This window comes from Nyctereutes procyonoides, unplaced genomic scaffold (assembly GCF_905146905.1).
Source record: "Nyctereutes procyonoides isolate TBG_1078 unplaced genomic scaffold, NYPRO_anot_genome, whole genome shotgun sequence".
Taxonomy (NCBI): domain Eukaryota; kingdom Metazoa; phylum Chordata; class Mammalia; order Carnivora; family Canidae; genus Nyctereutes; species Nyctereutes procyonoides.
Genome location: NW_026575020.1, coordinates 2,005,502 through 2,026,429, shown reverse-complemented (window position 1 = coordinate 2,026,429; position 20,928 = coordinate 2,005,502). Strand labels below are relative to the sequence as shown.

At 47.8% G+C, this 20,928-nt stretch overlaps 1 protein-coding gene and 1 long non-coding RNA gene across 5 annotated transcripts; one reads left to right on the top strand and one right to left on the bottom strand.

Moving 5' to 3' along the window:
- Positions 1-1,798: 1,798 nt before the first annotated feature.
- LOC129512067 (membrane primary amine oxidase-like) lies at positions 1,799-10,611 on the top strand. Of its 2 annotated transcripts, XM_055329331.1 has the most exons (4): positions 2,472-4,234; positions 8,001-8,286; positions 8,992-9,121; positions 9,390-10,611. In XM_055329331.1, the coding sequence occupies exons 1-4, from the start codon at positions 2,482-2,484 to the stop codon at positions 9,663-9,665; spliced, it is 2,445 nt and encodes an 814-aa protein (XP_055185306.1). In that variant the 5' UTR covers positions 2,472-2,481; the 3' UTR covers positions 9,666-10,611. The 2 variants fall into 2 exon arrangements, with proteins under 2 accessions (XP_055185315.1, XP_055185306.1); XM_055329340.1 differs by lacking the exons at positions 8,992-9,121; positions 9,390-10,611 and adding an exon at positions 1,799-1,850 and having other exon boundaries at positions 8,001-8,290.
- A 79-nt stretch (positions 10,612-10,690) lies between these two features.
- Positions 10,691-19,413, bottom strand: LOC129512080 (uncharacterized). Of its 3 annotated transcripts, XR_008664966.1 has the most exons (4): positions 19,191-19,413; positions 16,063-16,275; positions 12,895-13,032; positions 10,691-12,315 (listed from the first exon to the last, which is right to left on the bottom strand). It is a non-coding gene; the product is annotated as an uncharacterized LOC129512080 (long non-coding RNA). The 3 variants fall into 3 exon arrangements; XR_008664965.1 differs by lacking the exon at positions 10,691-12,315 and having other exon boundaries at positions 12,468-13,032; XR_008664967.1 differs by lacking the exon at positions 10,691-12,315 and having other exon boundaries at positions 12,468-13,032; positions 16,118-16,275.
- Positions 19,414-20,928: the final 1,515 nt, after the last annotated feature.

Below are 20,928 nucleotides of genomic sequence, written 5' to 3'. Positions count from 1 at the left end.
AGTGTTTAGGGTATTTGACCTGACAGTGGTGAAGATTTGAATTAAAGGATATTGGAGGGCACAATGTGACAGCAGACATTTAGGGGTGGCATCTTTTATATACCAGCTCACCTACCAGCCAAGGCAAAGGGCTCTCCCCCCATCATGACCCACCTCTCCATATGAGAGCCTAGTGATACCTGACTGGAGTGAACGTTCTTAATTTCTGCTTGACAACACTGAGTAGGACAAAGAAACAAGAGTCACCATAACGCTGTGTTCTTAGCTGGGAGCTGAGACAGACAATAACTTACCAAAGAGCCCAGATTTGAGTCTCCTGGTTGGCACATTGCCTTGAGGTCAGGGCTAGGCCTTGACATTAGATTCTGGTTCCTCTCTCTCTCTCTCTCTCTCTCTTTTTTTTAAGATTGTATTTGTTTATGAGAGAGAGAGAGCATGAGTGGGGGCGGGGACAGGGAGAAGTAGACTCCCTGCTGAGCAGGGAGCCCGATGTGGGGCTTGATTTCAGGACCCCAAGATCACGACCTGAGTCGAAGGCAGACGCTTAACTGACTGAGCCACCCAGACGCCCCTGATTCTGCTCCCTTTTATTCTAAAGGTCACATGGCCCATTTCCAATGACCCCTTCCTGCCTTTGTAGTAGTAATCCTATTATCCCCATCTTGACTGCAAGAAATTCTCTAGTCCCTTGTGTCCCTGTTACTACTCAGTTGATGGGAGCACTGGGTGTGGAATCTGCTCCCCAACATTCAGGGGTAGGTGCTAAATGTCCTGTTTCTTTATGTTTCTATATCAGGCTCCGTGCCATTGTACCTAGTTGGTAGGAAATTCAATTATGGGCATGCTTGTGGGGGGTGATCGTCTTCAGGGTTAGGGAAGACTCTGTAGTCTGGGATTGGGGGGTGGTAGTCAGCTAGTCTTCAGGTGACAGCAGTCACCATGATTATGTTCACTTTCTGCGGCTCTGAGGCCAGCCTTGCTAGTGGGGTGATGGGAAGAGGGACCTGCCATCATGGTTGACCCACATCCACTTTCTCCTGTGCCAAAGCCCTGTATCCTCCTTTTTCTGTCACCCCAAAATAGCCCAGATGACCCATGAGATACTGGTTAAAGCAGTTGTTTCTGCGGAGGGAACCTGAGGGACAAAAGGGAAGTGCATTTGTCACTGTATATTCCTTTATGTTTTCTAGATTGTTTATCAAACATTTCGTGTTTGTTCATCAAAATGTTTTCCTTTTTTTAAATTAATTAATTATTTATTCAGGAGAGACAGAGAGAGAGAGACAGAGACATAGGCAGAGGGAGAAGCAGGCTCCCTGTGGGGAGCCCGACGTGGGACTTGATCCCAGGATCCCAGTATCATGACCTGAGCTGAAGGTAGATGGCCAACCATTGAGCGACACAGGTGCCCCCATCAAAATGGTTTCAAAAAAATTTTTTTAATTAAAAATATTTGGGCATGGCAGCCCCAGTGGCTCAGCGGTTTAGCGCCACCTTCGGCCCAGGGCGTGATCCTAGAGACCCGGGCTCGAGTCCCACATTGGGCTCCCTGCATGGAGCCTGCTTCTCCCTCTGCCTGTCTCTGCCTCTCTCTCTCTCTCTCTCTCTGTCTCTAATAAATAAATAAAATCTTTTAAAAATATAATTAAAAAATAAATTAAAAATATTTAAAATGCTTTTTTTCCCACAAAAGCTTCTGCAGAGTATGAAAACCAACTCAGCAAAAGAAAAAACCAGTTCCCATTTTCCTTGAGGACACTGAGGGCTTGCTTTGCTGGAACAAGGCATGACCCTGCCTTTCGCACCACTTTGGAAAGGGCGCCACTGCCCCTACCACTTTAAAGAACAAGGTAAAGGAAAACCCTTTGGGTTTCCATATCAAAATATAGCTGAATTGTCAGGTTCCTGGCTGGCTCAGTTGGTGGAGTGTGTGCCTCTGGATCTCCGGATTGTGAGTTTGAGCCCCACATTGGGTGTAGAAGTTACTTAAAAATCCAATCTTTAAAAACAAGAAAACAAGGGATGCCCGGGTTCTGGCTGGTAGCTGTTGAGGAGTAGGAGAGTGTGATGAGAAGCAGAACCTGGGGGGGAGGAGGAAATCCAGCTGGAGAGGTGTGGGCAGGCAAGTTTCACTTGCAGCCTGGTAGCAAAGAAAAAGATTCCACTGGAGGATAGAAGAAGAAACCAAGGACTGTCCTTTTCTGTCCATGTTACTTCTTTCTCTTGCCTCCCTCCAACTCTGTTATTTCCAAAACCCACCCTTCCCCCAACTTGGTTCGCCAACCCTGACCCTGACTGTTTGATTTGGAACAAGAGGACAGAGGCATATGTGGGCCACTTAAAGTCCAGGTTCCAACTTCAGCCCCACCTCCCGAGCTTGGCCTGACCCCTGGCCCCCTCCAGCTCCACCTCCACCCCCATACCTCCATCTGCCCCTGGCAGCTTATCTTTTTTTTTTTTTTTTCTGGCAGCTTATCTTCAATGTGCCCATCAGGCCTCTTGCCCAGCAGCACCGCTCAGAGACCAGGAAACTCCAGAGACTCAAAGACACATCCTGCACCCAGGTCCCATTGTCTTTTATCTTTCTATTTCCCATTCTTCGTAAGGATTCTGGAGCATAAGGACGGTGCAGGAGATTTAATTATGGCTATCTTCATTATTTTGTGCCTATGTAGTGTTCTGGTGACAGGCATGGGTGAAGGTGGAAGAGAGAAAGGAGTGGAGAGGGAATGTGAACCCAGCCAGCCCCTCCACTGCCCCACTGTGTCCCCCAGCGCCCAGCCCTGGACACACCCCGGTCAGAGCCAGCTGTTTGCAGACCTGAGCCGAGAGGAGCTGACAGCTGTGATGAGCTTCCTGACCCAGCAGCTAGGGCCAGGCCTGGTGGATGCAGCCCAGGCCCGCCCCTCGGACAACTGCGTCTTCTCCGTGGAGCTGCACTTGCCCCCCAAGGCTGCAGCCCTGGCCCACCTGGATAGGGGGAGCCCCCCACCTGCCCGGGAGGCACTGGCCATCGTCTTCTTTGGCGGACAACCCCAGCCCAATGTGAGTGAGCTGGTGGTGGGGCCGCTGCCTCACCCCACCCACCTGCGGGATGTGACAGTGGAGCGTCACGGGGGCCCCCTGCCCTATCACCGACGCCCCGTGCTGATCCGGGAGTACCTGGACATAGACCAGCTGATCTTCGACAGGGAGCTGCCCCAGGCTGCTGGGCTCCTCCACCACTGCTGCTTCTACAAACGCCAAGGACAGAATCTGGTGACGATGAACACAGCCCCCCGAGGTCTGCAGTCAGGGGACAGGGCCACCTGGTTTGGCCTCTACTACAACATCTCAGGGGCTGGGTTTTTCCTGCATCCCGTGGGGTTGGAGTTGCTAGTAGACCACAAGGCTCTGGACCCTGCCCGCTGGACCATCCAGAAGGTGTTCTTTCAAGGCCGCTACTATGACAGTTTGGCCCATCTGGAGGACCAGTTTGAGGCAGGCCTGGTGAATGTGGTGCTGGTCCCAGACAATGGCACAGGTGGGTCCTGGTCTCTCAAGTCCCAGGTGCCTCCGGGCCCAGCTCCTCCTCTGCAGTTCCAACCCCAGGGCCCCCGTTTCAGTGTCCAGGGCAGTCGAGTGAGCTCCTCATTGTGGACTTTCTCCTTTGGCCTTGGAGCTTTCAGTGGCCCCAGGATCTTTGACATCCGCTTCCAGGGAGAACGACTAGCTTATGAGATCAGCCTCCAAGAGGCCTTGGCCATCTATGGTGGAAATTCTCCTTCTGCTCTGCGAAGCCGGTATACAGATGGTGGATTTGGCTTGGGTCACTTCTCTTCAACTCTGACCCGGGGGGTGGACTGTCCCTACCTGGCTACCTATGTGGACTGGCACTTCCTTCTGGAGTCCCACACCCCCAAGACAATACGGGATGCCATTTGTGTGTTTGAACAGAACCAGGGCCTCCCCCTGAGGCGACACCACTCAGATATCCACTCCCACTATTTTGGGGGCCTTGCAGAGACAGTGCTGGTTGTCAGATCTGTGTCAACCATGCTCAATTATGATTATGTGTGGGATATGGTCTTCCACCCCAATGGGGCCATAGAAGTCCGACTCCATGCCACCGGCTACATCAGCTCAATATTCCTCTTTGGTGCTGCCCAAAGTTATGGAAACCAGGTTGGGGAACACACGCTGGGTACCGTCCACACCCACAGTGCCCACTTCAAGGTGGATCTGGATGTAGGAGGTAAGACATCCCTGGGGAAGCAAGGATTTCAGCAGAGGGGGCTGAGGTCTCCATGTCTAGCTTTAAGTATCCTCACTCAAACATTAAAAATATAGAAGCATATGGGGCAACTAGGCGGCTCAGTCGGTTAAGCATCTGCCTTCAGCTCAGGTCATGATCCCAGGGTCCTGGGATTGAGCCCCACATGGGGCTCCCTGCTCAGTGGGAGTCTGCTTCTCCCTCTCCCTCTGCCTCTTGCCTGTTTGTACTCTTGCATGTGTTTTCTCTCTCTCTCAAATAAATAAATAAAATATTTATATATATATATGTACATATATATATAAAAGCATATATAAAAGCAGAAGTAAATGTGAAAGTCAGATTCCTTATACTATATGTTGGCAAATCGAACTAAAATAAAAACAAAAACAGGAACAAAAAAAAAAGAAAAAGAAAAAGAAAAAGAAAGATTCCTCAGAGATTTTTACCCTTAGCAGATTGATTATTCTTCTATACTTAAAAAAAAATTCTTCCATATTTTTAAATATGTCATCTGCAATATTTAATAAATTTTAACGTTTATTATATTGTATACTATCTATAAATCTGAGATACTGATATAAATATTTAGAATTTGTATTACCAATTTGGATCATAAGGTATATATATTTTGCTATTTCTGTTTTTTCATGTAACAACCTGTCACTCATACAAGCAACAAATAGTTGAATTTTTTTTTAAGAAACATGGAGTGAGGAGAAGGGAAGAGGGAGAGGGAAAAAGAGAATCTTCAGTAGGTTCTACAACCAACATGGAGCCTAATGCAGGGCTCAATCTCATGACCTTGTGATCATGATCTGAGCTGAAATCAAGAGTCAGACACCTAACTAACTGGCTACCCAGGCACCCCATGAACACATATTTGTGTCAATCACTGCACTAATGCAATTTAACAAAAGAAACAACATCCTTGCTCTCAAAAAGCTTACATTCTAATGTAGGAGTGGAGAACATGTGGAGTGCCTTGAAAAATGTGTATGATAGAAACATTTTTATGATTAACTGCTCTGTACTTCAGTTTACCCAAGTGTAAAAATGATGTAACCATGCATTCTTCATTAAGACTATTTGAGGATTAATGATGAGTACTTTAAAACACTTTCTCTTAAAAAAAAAAAAAAACCAACTAATTTATTTCAGTAATCTCTACACCCAGTATGGGACTCTGAGATTCACAACTCTGAGATTGTGAGTCACAGGCTCTTTCAACTGAGCCAGCCAGGTGCCCCCCAAAACACTTTCTCTTTTGAAATATTTTAGAATTAGGAGGGCACCTGGGTGGCTCAGCTGTTCGGCTCAGGGCATGATCCCATGGTCCTGGGATCGAGTCCTGCATAGGGCTCCCCATGGGGAGCCTGTTTCTCCCTCTGCCTATGTTTCTGCTTCTCTCTGTGTCTCTCATGAATAAATAAAATCTTTTTTAAAATTTTAGACTTAAGAAAATTTGCAAACATTGTCCAGTTCCCATGTACCCTTCACCCAGCTCCCCATAATGTTAACATCTTACCTAACCCAGCATGGCAATCAAAGCCAGGAGATTAGCATTATTACAGTACTATTAACTAAACAACAGACCTTATTAGGGTTTCATTAGTTCTTTCAATACCTCTCTTTTTCTGTTTCAGGATCTAATCCAGGATCCCACTGTGCATGTAGGTGACTTTTCTCCTTAGTTTCCTCCAATCTATGACAACTTCTTAGGCTTTTCTTGTCTTTCATGACCTTGACCTAAGGAAGAAATTGGTCATTATTTTGTTTTATTTATTCATGAGAGGCACACAGAGAGAGAGGGAGAGACACAAGGCAGAGGGATAAGCAGGCTCCATGCAGGGAGCCTGATGTGGGACTCGATCCCGGGTCTCCAGGATCTCACCCTGGGCTGAAGGCAGCACTAAACCGCTGGCCCACCCCGGCTGCCCTTGGTCATTATTTTATACAGTGTTTCTCAAATTGGATTTCTCTGTTATATTCTCATGTTTAGATCAATATTGTACTTTTTTTTGCAAGAATTATTAATGCAAATAATTTAATAGATAATTTAATTAATGTATTAATTTGCTGGCCATTTCAAAACTTTTCCTTATTCTTTACCCATTTATTAACTAGAATTCTCCATAAGGAAAAGTTATCCTCCTTTTACGTTTATTTATGTGTGTAGTTATTCATAACTGCATAGATTCATGGATATTTATTTTATTCTAAGGGTTATAACCCAGCAGTATCATTTATTTTGTTCCTTGAACTGTTCCAGTGTTGGCCATTGGAAAATGCTTCTGGTTGGTTCCTGTGTCCTTTTGACATGACTCCATCCTTTTTTGAGTGCTTCTTTACTTTTTGACACCAATATCTGTTCCAGTTTGATCTTGCATTTTTGCTGCTCCAGCCCTGGAATCCAACCACCTCTCCAAGGAGCTCTGGTTCCTTTTTATTGGAGGATACTATTTAGAAACCAAAACCTGGGTACCAGGAGTGCTCATTATCACTGGATGTCATTGCTTTGAGGCTCGCTCATTGGACTTAGCTAGAAAATATATGTATACATTCTACCTGGCACATACTTCTCTCTTTATCTCCACACCTAAGTGAGGATGTCTCTTCAAACACTTTGAATGGCGCCTGACATGTAGTAGGGAGTGTTAGCCATTGTTGCTGTGGTCATTGTCTACATGAGCCCACTGTGTAGAACTAGAAAGAGCCCACTAGAAAGAACTCTTGGCCTTTAATTGTCACCTATGAGTAGAAACCCTGAGGTGTGGACGGGGGGCAGTGAATCTGCAAAAGGCAACTGAGAGTCTACTTATTTCGTCTCTGCTCTCTTCTGGTCCTTGGAGGTATGAAGAGAGCTTTGGCATGTGTTTATTGCTCTTTGGTTTCAGATCACTTAAGTTGACTGCTACTATACCTAGTTAGATACTGATAAAATCATTCATGCCTTTGGCCCTGCTCTTAATTCCTTGCCAAGCCTCAAATGATAGGAAACACTCCCAAACTCCAGCAACATTGGGCACAGGCTCTGATTTTCCTTCCCTCTGGCCCGCATGTCTGCTGTCTGTGCGTGGTGGGGCCTCTCTATGTTGCTTTCCTCTGTGTGCTGCTGTGTGGGCCATGTAGACCCAGAGTAAGACCTGGGTCCCCAGCACTACCACCATACTAACCACATTCCCTTGATGACAAACGAGAACACATTCCTTAAATTCTCAAAGTCTCAGTTGTCCCATCTATACAATGGGGACAAATGTAGTTCCTCCTTCATAAGGCTGTCATACAAGTAAAGCATCAATGCCATGCCAGTGTAGAGCTCCTTGAGGAGTAATAAATGTGAGATACAGCTACTATTATTTTCATGATAAGGGTGTTCTGGTGATGCTATAGGGCTTCAGACATGAGACATAGACCCTTTCCTTGGGTCAGAAGGAATCTGACTCTGCACATTGCCTGCTAGGCTGCTCTAACCTTGTAGGCCCTCAAAGGGAGAAGTCAGGGAGGTCCAGTCACAAGGTATCTGAGATTATTACCAGAGATGACATTAGGCAGAAAGACCTTCTCCAAATCTTTGGATCCAGGATATAGCTTGAGGAGAGGGAAGGGAAGAAGGGGCACAGTCAGTTCTGGGTTTCTCCTTGGCCCCCACTCTGAAGCTGTGAGTGGTGGGCAGGAGACACAGTCCAGAGGGGACAGGGCAGCAGCGTGACCAGCCCTCCCTCCCACCTCCACCCCACCCTGGCAGGACTAGAGAACTGGGTCTGGGCTGAGGACATGACCTATGTCCCCACGGCGGTACCCTGGAGCCCCGAACACCAGATGCAGAGGCTGCAGGTGACCAGGAAGCTTCTGGAGACTGAGGAGCAGGCCGCCTTCCCCCTGGGGGGCACCCCACCCCGTTACGTGTACCTGGCCAGCAACCACAGCAACAAGTGGGGTCATCCACGGGGCTACCGCATCCAGTTGCTCAGCTTTGCAGGGGAGCCGCTGCCCCAGAACAGCTCCCTGGAGAGAGCCTTCAGCTGGGGGAGGTGAGTGGCGGGTTGTCAATGGCTGGAGGGGGTGGACTGTAAGAAGGGCCCATGTTGCTGAGAAGCTACCCCACCTTCTGTGGGTGTGCAGGCACATACACAATCACACACACACACACACTCCTGTGGCCACAATCTTAGTGCCACTCAAAACGAAGCCTACTGTATGGATGGAGAGATGGAGAGCTCCAAGCTAACTCAAATATAAAAAAATGTTGAAGGTGGAATCTAGGTTGGAGGTACATGGCTGTTCACAGTGCCATTCTTTCAGCTTTTCTGCATATTTCAAATGTTTGCAATAAAAGTTGGAGGAAAAAACAAAGAATAAGAGAGGAACACAGAGGGATCTGAGGGAATATGCCCTAAAATCTGGGCATTTGACATCATGGAACTGACTCAAGATGGGAATCACTCTAGACACATGCATCCAGGGTGCGGGCTCGGATCTGGATGGATGTGTGAGGATGACTGTCCTTTCTGAGGTCTGAACAATGGGCCGGTTGGTGTTGGAGAAACGGGGTATTGAATAAACTCAAGAACGCTATGGGACAGAGAGAGAGAAAGAGAACAAGTGTACAGAGACTGATAAAGAGGCTCGACACTGTGAGACCTTTGTGCTAGTTTCCCCCTGTGCTCCCTCTTCAGGGTGGCCTCGGGCAGTAGGACAGGTTGATGACCTCGGGACCTAATCCACATCTCCCGTAGGTACCAGCTGGCCGTAACGCAGCGGAAGGAAGAAGAGCCCAGCAGCACCAGCATCTACAATTTGAATGACCCTTGGACTCCCACTGTGGATTTCACTGACTTCATCAACAACGAGACCATTGCAGGGCAGGTCAGCTGAGAGGGAGGAGGAGGGAGAGGCGAGAGGGGGAGGTGAGGCAAGCAAGGATGAGCTGCCTGGTTCACTCCCAAGCCAGATTCCTTGGGGGTCTTTAGAACCTACTAAGAAAAAAAGCCAAAAATCAAAAACAAAGAAAACTTTGTGATTTCACGTTTCTCCTGGGTTAGTGAGCTGAATCCTCACATCCGAGGCTACTGTAGGAGGCAGGTATATCTTTCACAAAGCCAGGCCTCAGGTCCTCTTTCTTCTCCCTTGCCAGGACTTGGTGGCCTGGGTGACAGCTGGTTTCCTGCACATCCCTCATGCAGAAGATGTTCCCAACACAGTGACTGTGGGCAATGCTGTGGGCTTCTTCCTCCGACCCTACAACTTCTTTGACCAGGACCCCTCCTTCGATTCTGCAGACTCTGTCTATTTCCAGGGGAACCAGGATGCCGGGGCCTGCGAGGTCAACCCCCTGGCTTGCCTTCCTCAGTCTGCTGCCTGTGCCCCAGACCTCCCTGCCTTCTCCCACGGGGGCTTCTCTCACAACTAGGGGTCCCCCCAGGATGGGGAATGTGGCCGGCGCCCCAGGGCCAGGGTGTGTGGGGAGGGGAACAGTGGGCCCCAGGCCAGGCGGCCTGGTGCCTTCTTCTCCTACCTTCCACCACAAAGCTCCTCACCTCCCCTTCTCCCCAGGCCCCCTTTCTATCGCCCTCCCTGACACCCTCTCCCTGCTGGGAGCCTCCTGAGCCTGTGATGCCTGGCACTGGGGGAAGGGCAGAGACACCAGTCAGCTTTGTGGTCACTGGACCTGCTGGGTTCCTGTGCCAGAAAGAATGGCCCCCTGAAGCCGGGACTAAAGGCCAAACTTTTCCCAAAAGACTCCTATTTCTTCTAACAGTTTTTTAATCTTACTTTTTTTAAAACAAAATATGATTCACATGCCATTAAATCCATACTCTTAATATGTCAAGTTAGAGGTTTTTAGTGTATTTACAGAGTTGTGCAACCACCACCCCTATCCAATTCCAGAGTGTTTTCATCATCTGAAAAAGAAACCCAGACCTGTCAGCACTCACTCTCTTTTCCCTCCAACCCCTTCCTGGCTCTAGGCAACTACTTGTCTTTCTGTCACTATAGATTTGTGTATATTCTGGACATTTTGTATAGGTTCATACGGTGTGTGGTCTTTTGTGATTGGCATCTTTCCCCCAGCACCACGTTTCTGAGGCGCATCTGTGTCTTAGCAGGTGTGGGTACTTCATCCTTTGCAGCTGAGCACTGTTCCACTGCACAGAGAGACCACATCTTGTTCACCCATTCTTCCACTGATGGCCATTCGGGTTGTTTCCTTTTGTAGACAATGCTGCTGTGAACATTCATGTACAAGCTCTTGCGTGGACATATGTTTTCATTTCTCTTCGGTCCACACACCTGAGCATGGAACTGCTGGGTCATAGGGTCATTCTATGCTTAACCTTTTGAGGAACCGAACACTGTTTTCCAAAATGATGGGATCATTACTTTTCCTTTCTTCTTTTATTGTGCTAAAACCTACATTACATCAAATGTACAATTTGATCATATTTATTTATTTATTTATTTATTTATTTATTTATTTTACATTTATTTTTACATACATTTATTTACTTATTTATTTATTTATTCATTTATCCATTCATTCAAGATTTTATTTCTTCATTTGCGGGAGATTAAGAAAGAGCACGAGGCAAGGGGAGGCAGAGGCAGAGGCAGAGAGAGAAGAAGGCCCCTGCTGAGCAGGGACCCCCATGTGGGACTCCATCCCAGGACCCTGAGATAATGAGCTGAGCCGAAGGCAGGTGCCCAACCAACTGAGCCTCCCAGGCACCCCCAATTTGATCATTTTTAGATGTGCAATTCAGTGTCATTACGTACATTCAGAAACTTTCTGGGGCCTGCCCAGTTCCTCCTCTGCCCTTGGGTCTAGAATTTGAAGACAAGGCCTCTGTAGACCAGCTGCTCTTTCGAGTACTAGGGCAGGGTCCCCACTAGGCCTGTGTCCCTCTTATTCTAGCACTTTCATCATCCTCCCTTTGTTCCTCCTCCTTTCCCTCCCCCTCCTCTTGCTAATTCAGCTTCTACTCCCTGGCATTTCTCTTCTTTTACTACCTGAATAAAAATATTCCTCCTGTCATCTTGTCACCTGTCTATACTGCCAAATAATCCTCTTCCGAGTTCCTGCCATGGACGTAGACCATGTGGCAATTGCTTTTGAGAAGGAGTAGGATGGTCAAGTGACAGTAGCAGTTCAGGGGGTTTTGTGGGTGGAATGTTCCCAGGGCCTTGAGTGACAGTGGCCCCCATTGCTGTGCAGCAGCCAGTATAGGTGATGAGAATGCCACCAAAGAGAGGAATCAGAAAGCATCAGGAGCATGGTCCCCTGGCCAGGAGCTGTCTGATCAGGGTGGGCATGCCAACGAGCCAGGGGTGTCCCGGTGGGGACCAGCCTGGTCTGGTCAGGCAATAGTCCCCAGGGGCTCCCAACCCCACTGGCCTTCCTTCAGTGTGGACTATGGATGGGCATAAATAAGAACTGGAATGTTTTCCAGAAAAGAATTTGGGGGCAGGAGTACGGTAGGGAGGAGGTAAGGCTCACAGACCTCCAGATCAGAGAAACCCATGGGGTAGAGGGTGTCCACATCTCTGCTTCTACAGCTTACCTACTTCTGTCAGTCTCTTTTCTAAGAAATGGGGTTGTGGGGTCAGGAAGAGAGGGGATTCCCTCCCCAGGAGGAAGTCCAGGACACCGACCCAGTCCTAGGCAAGGGCAGGCTGTGGCAAAAGGGTAAATAAGGGCACAGAGATTTGGGTCCAGCTCAGCTTATGACCAGAGAGAAATAGGAAACCAGGAGCTCAGACACCATGGAAATCTTGTGCTTCCCTCAAGAACCGCCTACACCCCCAGGCTCAAGCAGGTGAGCCAGAAGGAACTAAGTTCTGACAAATGGACCTCCATACAAAGGCTAAAAGCCATGGCAGCCATGTTCTGGATTCAAGAATAGCAATGATATGGTGAAGAGCGTTCAGCTGGAGAAGGGGTTAAGGCAGAGCTGCTTAAGACAGTTTGCTGATGCTTCATTTTATTTCTAGGCTCAGTGATTTAGTGTTTCTTTATCCTCTCAGCCCAGATAAATATCCTCTTTTGACTTTCTTGTGTTTTCCTGTGTGAAAAAATTTGAACCGCGATGGGTATAGACGCTATCCTCTTGCTTCCCCACCCCTGCACCCCCCACCCCCCGACCCCCACCCCCCACCCCTGTCACCAAGCAAATGCTAAGGAGGAGCCACGGATGCTTCTCCCGGCTGTTCCAGCTCTGCTTCTCCACATGCAAGGATAGGGAGAGGGGACCTGCGCCCCCAGGCTGAGGTCTGAGTGAGGGTCTCTGCTACTGTGGCCACCTGCCAACCAATGAGTGCTGTGATGGGGCTCCCCACTGGGGTCAGAGGGAACAATTTGAGACACTCTAAAGAAGTATGTGCACAGGAACTCTCAGGAAAAGCCCCAACACAGCCTTGTTGGTAGGCCTTACTGGGGACACACTCTACCCAGCCACAAGAAAAAGAGCATCCAGACCCTGAGGAATGTAGCCCAGAGAGATCCAAAGGGTCAGAGCAGCAAAGTTGTAGGGGGAACCTGGTGAGTGGGAAAGAATGTGGGCCCTTCTAGGGACTGTTGGACCTACAGATCCCACTGAAAGAACCTCACCCACCACACACACACATACACACACACTACCCACATGAGCAGGCCTCCTAGTAGCACCCGCTTTGTGTCCCCATTCTAGCACTTGGCCCATGGCTGATGGTTAGCCATGTTTGCTCCACTCAGGATCTGCAGCTTCTGTAGAATTCTTCTTCTTCCTCCCCATATCTGGATTCTGTGAAGAGAAATTGATTATAAAGCTTTTATCCATGGCATGTTTCTCATACTCCTTGACCTATGTCTATGGGCCAGAATATGATGGGTGGGGGTCCCTTTCTTAAGGATCCTCAAAGAGAGTGAGGCTTCAGCCTTTCCTGCTTCCTCCATTGAAATGGAGCCAGGATGGTGGAGACTACCATAGATGAGCTAATTTCCATCTGTTGCCTCACATCAACCTTGAGAAGCAGATATTATTATTCCCATTTTACAGATGAGAAAACTAAGAGGCAGAAGGATTAGGTATCTTGCCCCCAAGTCATCTGGCTAGTAAGCATGGGGCTGGGATTGAACCTAGGTCTTTGTGCAGTTATATCTGACTGCTTTCTCCTATGCCACTGCTCTTCTTCACTGCCTAGCAGGCCTGGTGAAAGAATTCAACAAGGTGATGCTTGAGTGACATCATTGAACTTGGCACCTGACCCATGGTAAGTGACCCTCTAAGAGCAAAATCAACACTCAATGGACCAAAGCAGAAATATGCACAGTTGCCTTAAAGCAAAAGCTCTCAACCTTGACTGTGTATTAAATCATTGGTGGAACTTGTAAAACTCTACATACTCAGGCTGTACCTCAGACCAATAAAATCAGGACCTCTGGGGGTGAGGCTCAGATATTAGCAGCTTTTAAATCCCGCCCACACCCTCCCCCCTGGTAATTCTAACATGCATCCAAGGTTGAGAAAACCCTGGGACTGTAGTTCCGTTTCAAGACTGCCAGAGGAGGCTTGATACAGAAATATATACAGAGAATGTGTCTTAGATATATAATGTATTCATCAGAAGGCACAGAAAAGGAGCATTACAGAGTCTGTCCTGGCAGGACAATCTGAGCATGTCGAGAACAGAGGACCTGGCTTAAAGCTGGGTATATCCAGCCCCAGAAGTACATTAGCCACTTGGAGGACATTAGCACAAGAAACTGTCAAACCTATCTCATGAGCAACTGCTGATTCTGACTCACAGCTCCTTGGGCCAGCTTCCCACCTTGGTCATGGGAAGAAAATGGGCAAATCAATTATATCTCTTGTGTAAATGAACTAATTGGTAGTCTGATAAAAATTGGCTTTTGCTTTGACAGCCACTGTAAATGAAGATTAGCCTGCAGGTGTTACTTTCATAAATTTAGATCCTCCCTGAAAGATGATCCCCCTTGGTGATCTGATGAATCTGGTTTCTGATTTACGTCCCTCCCTTGCACTATGGCAAATTCACCAAGGAACCGTCATGGAGTGACTTGAAGACATCAGCCAGACTCTCATGCCACAACCCACCCAGCCTTGCCTGGACTTCATATATAACTTCTAGAGCAGAAACTCACTGTAGGCAAATCCCTACCCTCCTTCCCTTCTTCCCCTACAGTTTTTCCTTGGCCAACTGATCCTTATAAATCTTCAGAACTCCTTGGGGTCGCCTGGGTGGCTCAGTCACTAAGTGTCTGACTCGATTTTGGCTCAGGTCGTGATCTCAGGGTCATGAGACTGAGCCCCACGTCAGGATCTGCACTAGGTGTGGAGTGTGCTTAAGATTCTCCCTCTCCCTCTGCCCCTCCACCCTCACTTGCAAGCACCTGCTCTCTCTCTCTCCATCCCTCTCTAAAAAAATAAATGTGTAAACAAATCTTCAGAGCTCCTTACTCCCTGCCAGACATATGAGGTCATTCACAAACTGGTTTCAGCACTCCTGCCATCCTGATGCCCAGCACTCCAGATGCCCCAACCACATATCCTTCCCCAGTCCATTCCTATCCACTCACACTTCTACCCATGCACACCCTCCACTTCCTTCCTCTGGTTCCTCCCTCTTCCCCCTTCCTCCCTCTTCCCTCACTTATTCATCCTCTAAAACCCAACTCAAGTAACACCTCCTGAGCAAATCTAGTTGCTTTGTTCTCCCTGTTTTCTTGGTACTTTGGACAGAACCCTACAAAAGAGGTTCACCTACTGAATTCTAGTTCATTATCTATGCAGATCCTCCCTTCACTTCCCACGCAAAAGACTGAGCCCATGTCCTGTTGGCCTCACTGTCCTGGTGCCTAGGATGGTGTCATGCCCATTAGGGGTGCTTAAATATATCTTTGTTGAAATCTGAACAGTAACTCTTGTTATATCCAAGTAATTCTCTGTCTTGTAAAAATCCATTTCATATCCAATTTTTCCTTTTTGACTACTTCAAAAGGGATGATATAAGAAAGCCCAAAGATTCCAAGTGAAAAATCAGCCTGACTATACAGGTTAAATCAGGACATGGGGCCAAAGGGCGACACTGACACGCCAACCCTGAGCATTCCCTCTCCAGATGAGACTGGCATTGCTGGAACCAACAATTCAGCAAAGGTCACAGGAAGTGGGGAGATGGGATGGAAGGGTTTCTGAGAAGGTGGACACTGGCAGATCTCTAAATCTGTACCCCATGCTGGGCTTTTCCTGAAACAGATAAGAGAAGCCCAGAGCCTGGGATAGATCCAAAGAAGTATGGGGTGAGAGAGTTAGAGGGAGAGGCTGAGCATTGGACCCCCAAATGCTATAGAATTTGGCATGCATGTGGGAAAGGGTGTTTGTGAGGCAGCAACTCAATGAGTTCATGTTTTCCTCATTCTGCAACGTGGTGTAGTGTTCATAGTCTGGCTTCTAGAGCCATATTGCTGGCCTTTGGATCTGGCAAATGTCACACTTTGGGCAACATTAAATATGTTTTAAACATTAAATATGTTATATTTCTCTGCACCTCACTTTCCACACCTGTAAGATAGGGACAGTAATAAAATCCACCTTGGAATTTTTACGATGATTAAATGAGTTAATCCATGTAATTTTCCAAAACCAGTTCTTGACATATAGTAAATGCTCAATGAATACAAGACAGTATTTAATAGTTTATTAACCAGGATCTGCAGGGCATTTCTGTTACTGCGTAACAAACCACCTTGAAGCTTAATGACTTAAAACAACAAACCATTTTATTTTCTCATTATTCCATGGGTCAACTACCTGGGCTGGGCTCAGAGGGGAAGTTCTTCTGCTGGAGTCACCCAGGATTACTCACATAGCCGCAGATATCTGGCAGATGGACTGGACCTGGATGGTCTCAGATGGTGTCACTCACATGTCTGGTGGCTGGGGCTGGCTGTCAGGTCACATGTTACAACAAAGAGTCTCAGCAGATCAGCCTTGACTTCTTTCCTTTGTGGCCCAGGTTTCCAACTGCAGCCCAAAAAGGACAAGCTCTAGTGAGTGAATGCTTTCCAAGCCTCTATTTGCATCACATTTCCTAATGTCCCATGGGCCAAAGCACAAGATCAAGCTCAGATTCAAAGGATGGAGATGTAAACTTCACATCTTGATAGGAAGACCGGCGAAGTCAAAATGCAAGAGGGCATGTGTCAGTGATGGAAAGAACCATCTGTAGATACACAGGCTACTATGCTGACATTAGATATACAAGCAGAGCTCAGTTCTGAAGGCTGGAAGGGATGCTTTCGTGGCCCTCGGAGCTCAGGATAGCAGGAAGAGAGTTGAGACATATGCAAAACAACTGCAATGCAAGGTTTGAACATGATAAGTGCCCCAAGATAGGAACAGTTAAGTGCTAGGGAAACTCAAGTCAGTGTGATCCTTTCCAGCTGAGAATGGGTGAGCATTAGTGCGTTGGGAAGGCTTTATTAGCTTTCCCTTGAACGTGGTTAGAATCTGGACACATGGGGATGGGAAAAATTGCATTCCGGTGGAGGGAAGAGCAAATCTAGGAAAACCAAGGTGCATCTGGGAAATCCAAACCCAACTGCTATACAACTAGAGTTGGGTCCATAAAGGAGAGATTGGAAACATGAGGCTAGAAAAATAACCTGGGGTCTGATTGTGAGCAAGCTTGAATTTGAGCTTCATTCTGAAGGCGATGAGGAGCCACTGAATATTTTTCAGGTGACAAGCGAGAAGAACTGTATTTTAAGAAGGCTCTTTTGTGAGTAGTCGATCAGGTGGCTTGGGCTGGGAGCAAGAAGTAGAGTAAGAGATCATTAGGTAAGGGAGTGACTAGCAGGTCTAGGCAGAGAGACTGACAGGGAGCAGTCAGAGTAGAATATATACGGTCAGAGCCCAATGCCGTGGCATCAAGGATGACTCAAAAGTTGCCAGGTTCAGTGCCCAGAGGATGGCAGAAGAAGAGATGTGTATACAGAACAAGAAAGTCTGGAGGAGGAACAGGTCTGGAAGGAACTCATGAATTTGGGACTGTATGGGACATCCAGGTGGTGTCCAAGCAGAGTCCAGCATCATGCCAGGGGAGGAAGAAGAAGAGAAAGGAAAGGAGAGCTTGCTGGAGCAACACTGGACACAAAGAGAGTGAACATTTCAAGGCAGCTGTCAGAAGTGTCAGATGTGGCCAAAAGATCAAGGAAGGAGAAGGAGGAGAAAAGGCCAACCAGCAGATTTGACAGTGAGCAGGTCACAGTGACTTCCCAGTAGAGCAGAGGAGACAGCTTGCATGGGGCTGAGGAGGGAGCAACAGGCTTCCTGGCTTTCTGGAATTCAAGGCTGGAGAGATCCCCTGGACGTATTTGACCTCAGGACCATCCTCCTTCCACCTCAAATCTACTAAAGTGAAAGAAATCTTTAAAATCCTAAAAATAAAACAAATACCGTCTTTCCCTTTCATCCTAGAGGAGGGAGGGACGCAAGACTCTCCCTGCCTTTCTCTGTCTCCTGCCTGCTGGCCAGAGATCCCGCCCTGTCAGGACTCGTGTCCAGGGAGACAGGCGTTGGCGGGACAGCCGGCTGTTTACTTCCTAGCAGAGCCCTGCTGTGTTTTCATAGCTCAGAATAGTTCCTTGGCCCTCTGCAGGCCTGGGGGGTGGGGAGACCTCACTGTTTGTTTTCAGGACAATTCCAGGCCTCACCTCTTCCTCTTTCTCTGCATTGTGGTCCTCATTTGGGAATTCTCAGAGGGGGTAAGGTGCGGGCTAAGAGGGTCCAAGACTACTGATTTCCTAATTATCTCCCCCCAGCCGAGCTCCGGAAGAGGGAAGGAGTAATAACCGGCTGTGCAACACGGTGTTTGGGTTAGGAAGAAAATACTGTGGCCATTAAGGAAAGAGTTGATTAAAAGACTGCAGGGCAGAGCTGGGGGAGAGAATGATGTGGGGCGCCGAAGAGGGGGAGGGGACGGCCCCCTCCTCCAGTTTAGATCCAGGCTGGCTGCCAGCCTCTATGTGTGTGTGTGGGGGTGCCTCCCCTCCACTGAACACCCTTGAGAGCTGTCTGGACTCCTGGCGCCCCGCAGGCCTTGGGGTGCTGCCTGTGGCAGCGCTGGTGTCTAGAAGGTGCCCAGAGGTGGGAGGAAGAAGCGGCTTCACTGAATATGCCTTTGAACTCTGAATTTTTAAAAACTATGTGACTGTGTTGCTTTTTTTTTTTTTTTTTAATAATCTCTACACCCAGTGGAAAGCTCAAACTCACCTCCTGGAGATCAAGAGTCTCCCCCTCCACCAATGGAGCCAGCCAGGTGCCCCGTGACTATATTACTTTCAAAAATATTTTAGTTGGGGCTCCTGGGTGGCTGAGCAGTTGAGCACCTGCCTTGGGCTCAGGTTGTGATCCCAGGCGTCCTGGATGGAGTCCTGCATCAGGCTCCCCATGGGGAGCCTGCTTCTCCCTTTGCCTATGTCTCTGCCTCTCTCTGTGTCTCTCATGAATAAATAAATAAAATCTTAAAAAATGTGTTTTAGTTAAAAAGATATTAATCCATTTGTCTTTTCCTTCTAGCAATAATGAATCATTGACTTCTGTTAAGTCATTAAAAATCAGGCACCACTTCACTAGAGCTACTTTCAATGGAGCCCCAGAGACTCAGGTATGTTAACCCAGAATGCAGGGTGATAGTCACCAAGTCTTATTTAACTGTTGACAAAAGTAAAACCCAGACAACTGTAGAGACTCAGCCAAAGTCACACAGCTCTTTAATCTTCCTTTGCAACCTTTTATTTTCCTTTTAAATTCTAGTGATAGTAGTGGAAGAGAGACCATCTCCTGGGCTGCCCCCACCCCCACCCTGCTGGAGGCCCAACAATGTTTCGGAGAATCTCCTAAGGAAAACCAAAAGTCTCCTTCTGCCCCACACTCACCTCTACCCAGCAGCCCCCAGCTCACTCCACCTCCCAGCAGGCTGAGCTCTGGCTGCATAGGACTTCGTTTCCCTCTTCCCTCCCCTTCTTCTTTCCTCTGTCCCAATTCTTTCAAAGAATTTCAAAGAATCCGTGAGAAGAAGCAAGGAGGGATGGCAGGTTGGGGCTGGATCCTTAGCTTGAGTCACATTTCCTGTCTGTCCTCAGACAGCCCATCTTTGCCTCTGAGGTACAAACCAGAATAAAGGGGAAAATGAGCTTTCTGCAAATAGTTCTGACCACTATTAGGGACTTTGTTCCCTTGCCTCTGCCTTTGCAGTGCACCATCAACGAAGTTTAACTCCGGGCAGGAAGGATCTAATTAGGGGCAAGAATATGTCCCAAGGGCCTGCATGATTTGGCACTGCCAAAGGGTCAATGAAGAGTGGAAAAATTGTCTACCATCTGGCGGTGAGGGGGCTGCTTGACCATTTGTGGAAACAGGATGTTCTCTGGAGGGAACAAGAGCTTCTCTGGGGAGGATGGTTAAAGAAGATGCGGGAAGGCAAAGGATGGTCTGTCTATGCCTCCAGAAGGTTCTCAAGATTGATCTGATGTTGGTAGAAGGCAGACCCTGGGGTGGCAGAGGAAGGCAGTGAGTGGGGAGTTGACTGTTTACGATGAAGCAAATGCCCTCCAGTATTTTTCTGTGGACAAAATGTCCAGCCCATCCTGAGACATGGACCATGCTCCCCCCACCTGGTCAATAGATGCACAGTCCAAGGTCCCAAAGCTGAACTTTCTCACCATGCCAGAGATAAGTCAGCCATTTTCACCCACTAACAATGATTAACCCACCTCTCCCTCCACCTGCTTTTCCCAACATATTTTCGTAAAGTTTGAACTGGGTCACTCACTGAAAAAGGTGACAAGAGTCAATCTGCCCAGTGTCTACTGTCTACCCCTAAACACCTTACCCCCACTGGTCACTTGGTAGGAAAAAAAAAAGAGAAAACAAAGACATTTTATTAATTTTTTAAAATATTTATTTATTTATTTATTTGACAGAGAGAGAGAGAGAGCACAAGCAGGGGGAGCAGGAGGCAGAGGCAGAGGGAGAAGCAGACTCCATGCCAAGCAGGGACCCCGATGAGGGGGCTCGATCCCAGGACCCTGGGATCATGACCTGAGCCGAAGGCAGATGCTTAACTGACTGAGCCACCCAGGTGCCCCCAAAACAAAGACATTTTTTTAAAATACAACTGTATCTTATGCAGTTTGAGCTGTCATCCTTCAGAGAAGTCTACCCTGCTCAAAGCCCTGGATGGAAGCTGGGTTTCACAGCTCTGCTACTGTGTGCGGACAGGACCCTGTCTAGTGATAACAGCTGAGTTAGGCAAAGGCAGTTCCTTCCTCAACAGAACCCAGAGCCCCCACCAGAATAGAGGACTTGGATGCAGGTGAAGTCCGCATTTCTTTTTGGTAAGAAATTTTTGGCTCCCTTTCCTCTTTACTTTCCTGTCGGCAAATAAACTTGTTCGAGTGAGTGAGTCAATCTTGTTCTTGGAGAAGAAGGTGCCAGGACACTGGAACCAGCTGTGCTTATTTAAAAACAGACCAGACTGTACTTTCTGGCCTCTTTCCTTCGTGTTCTTCCCAAACCAAGATCTCTAAGCCTTTGAGTTTCTGTTTGTGGAGAAAGTGCCTGAGGAGTGCCCAGCTAGTGTACCTGTCAAAGAAGGGGGGGGCCTCTATAATT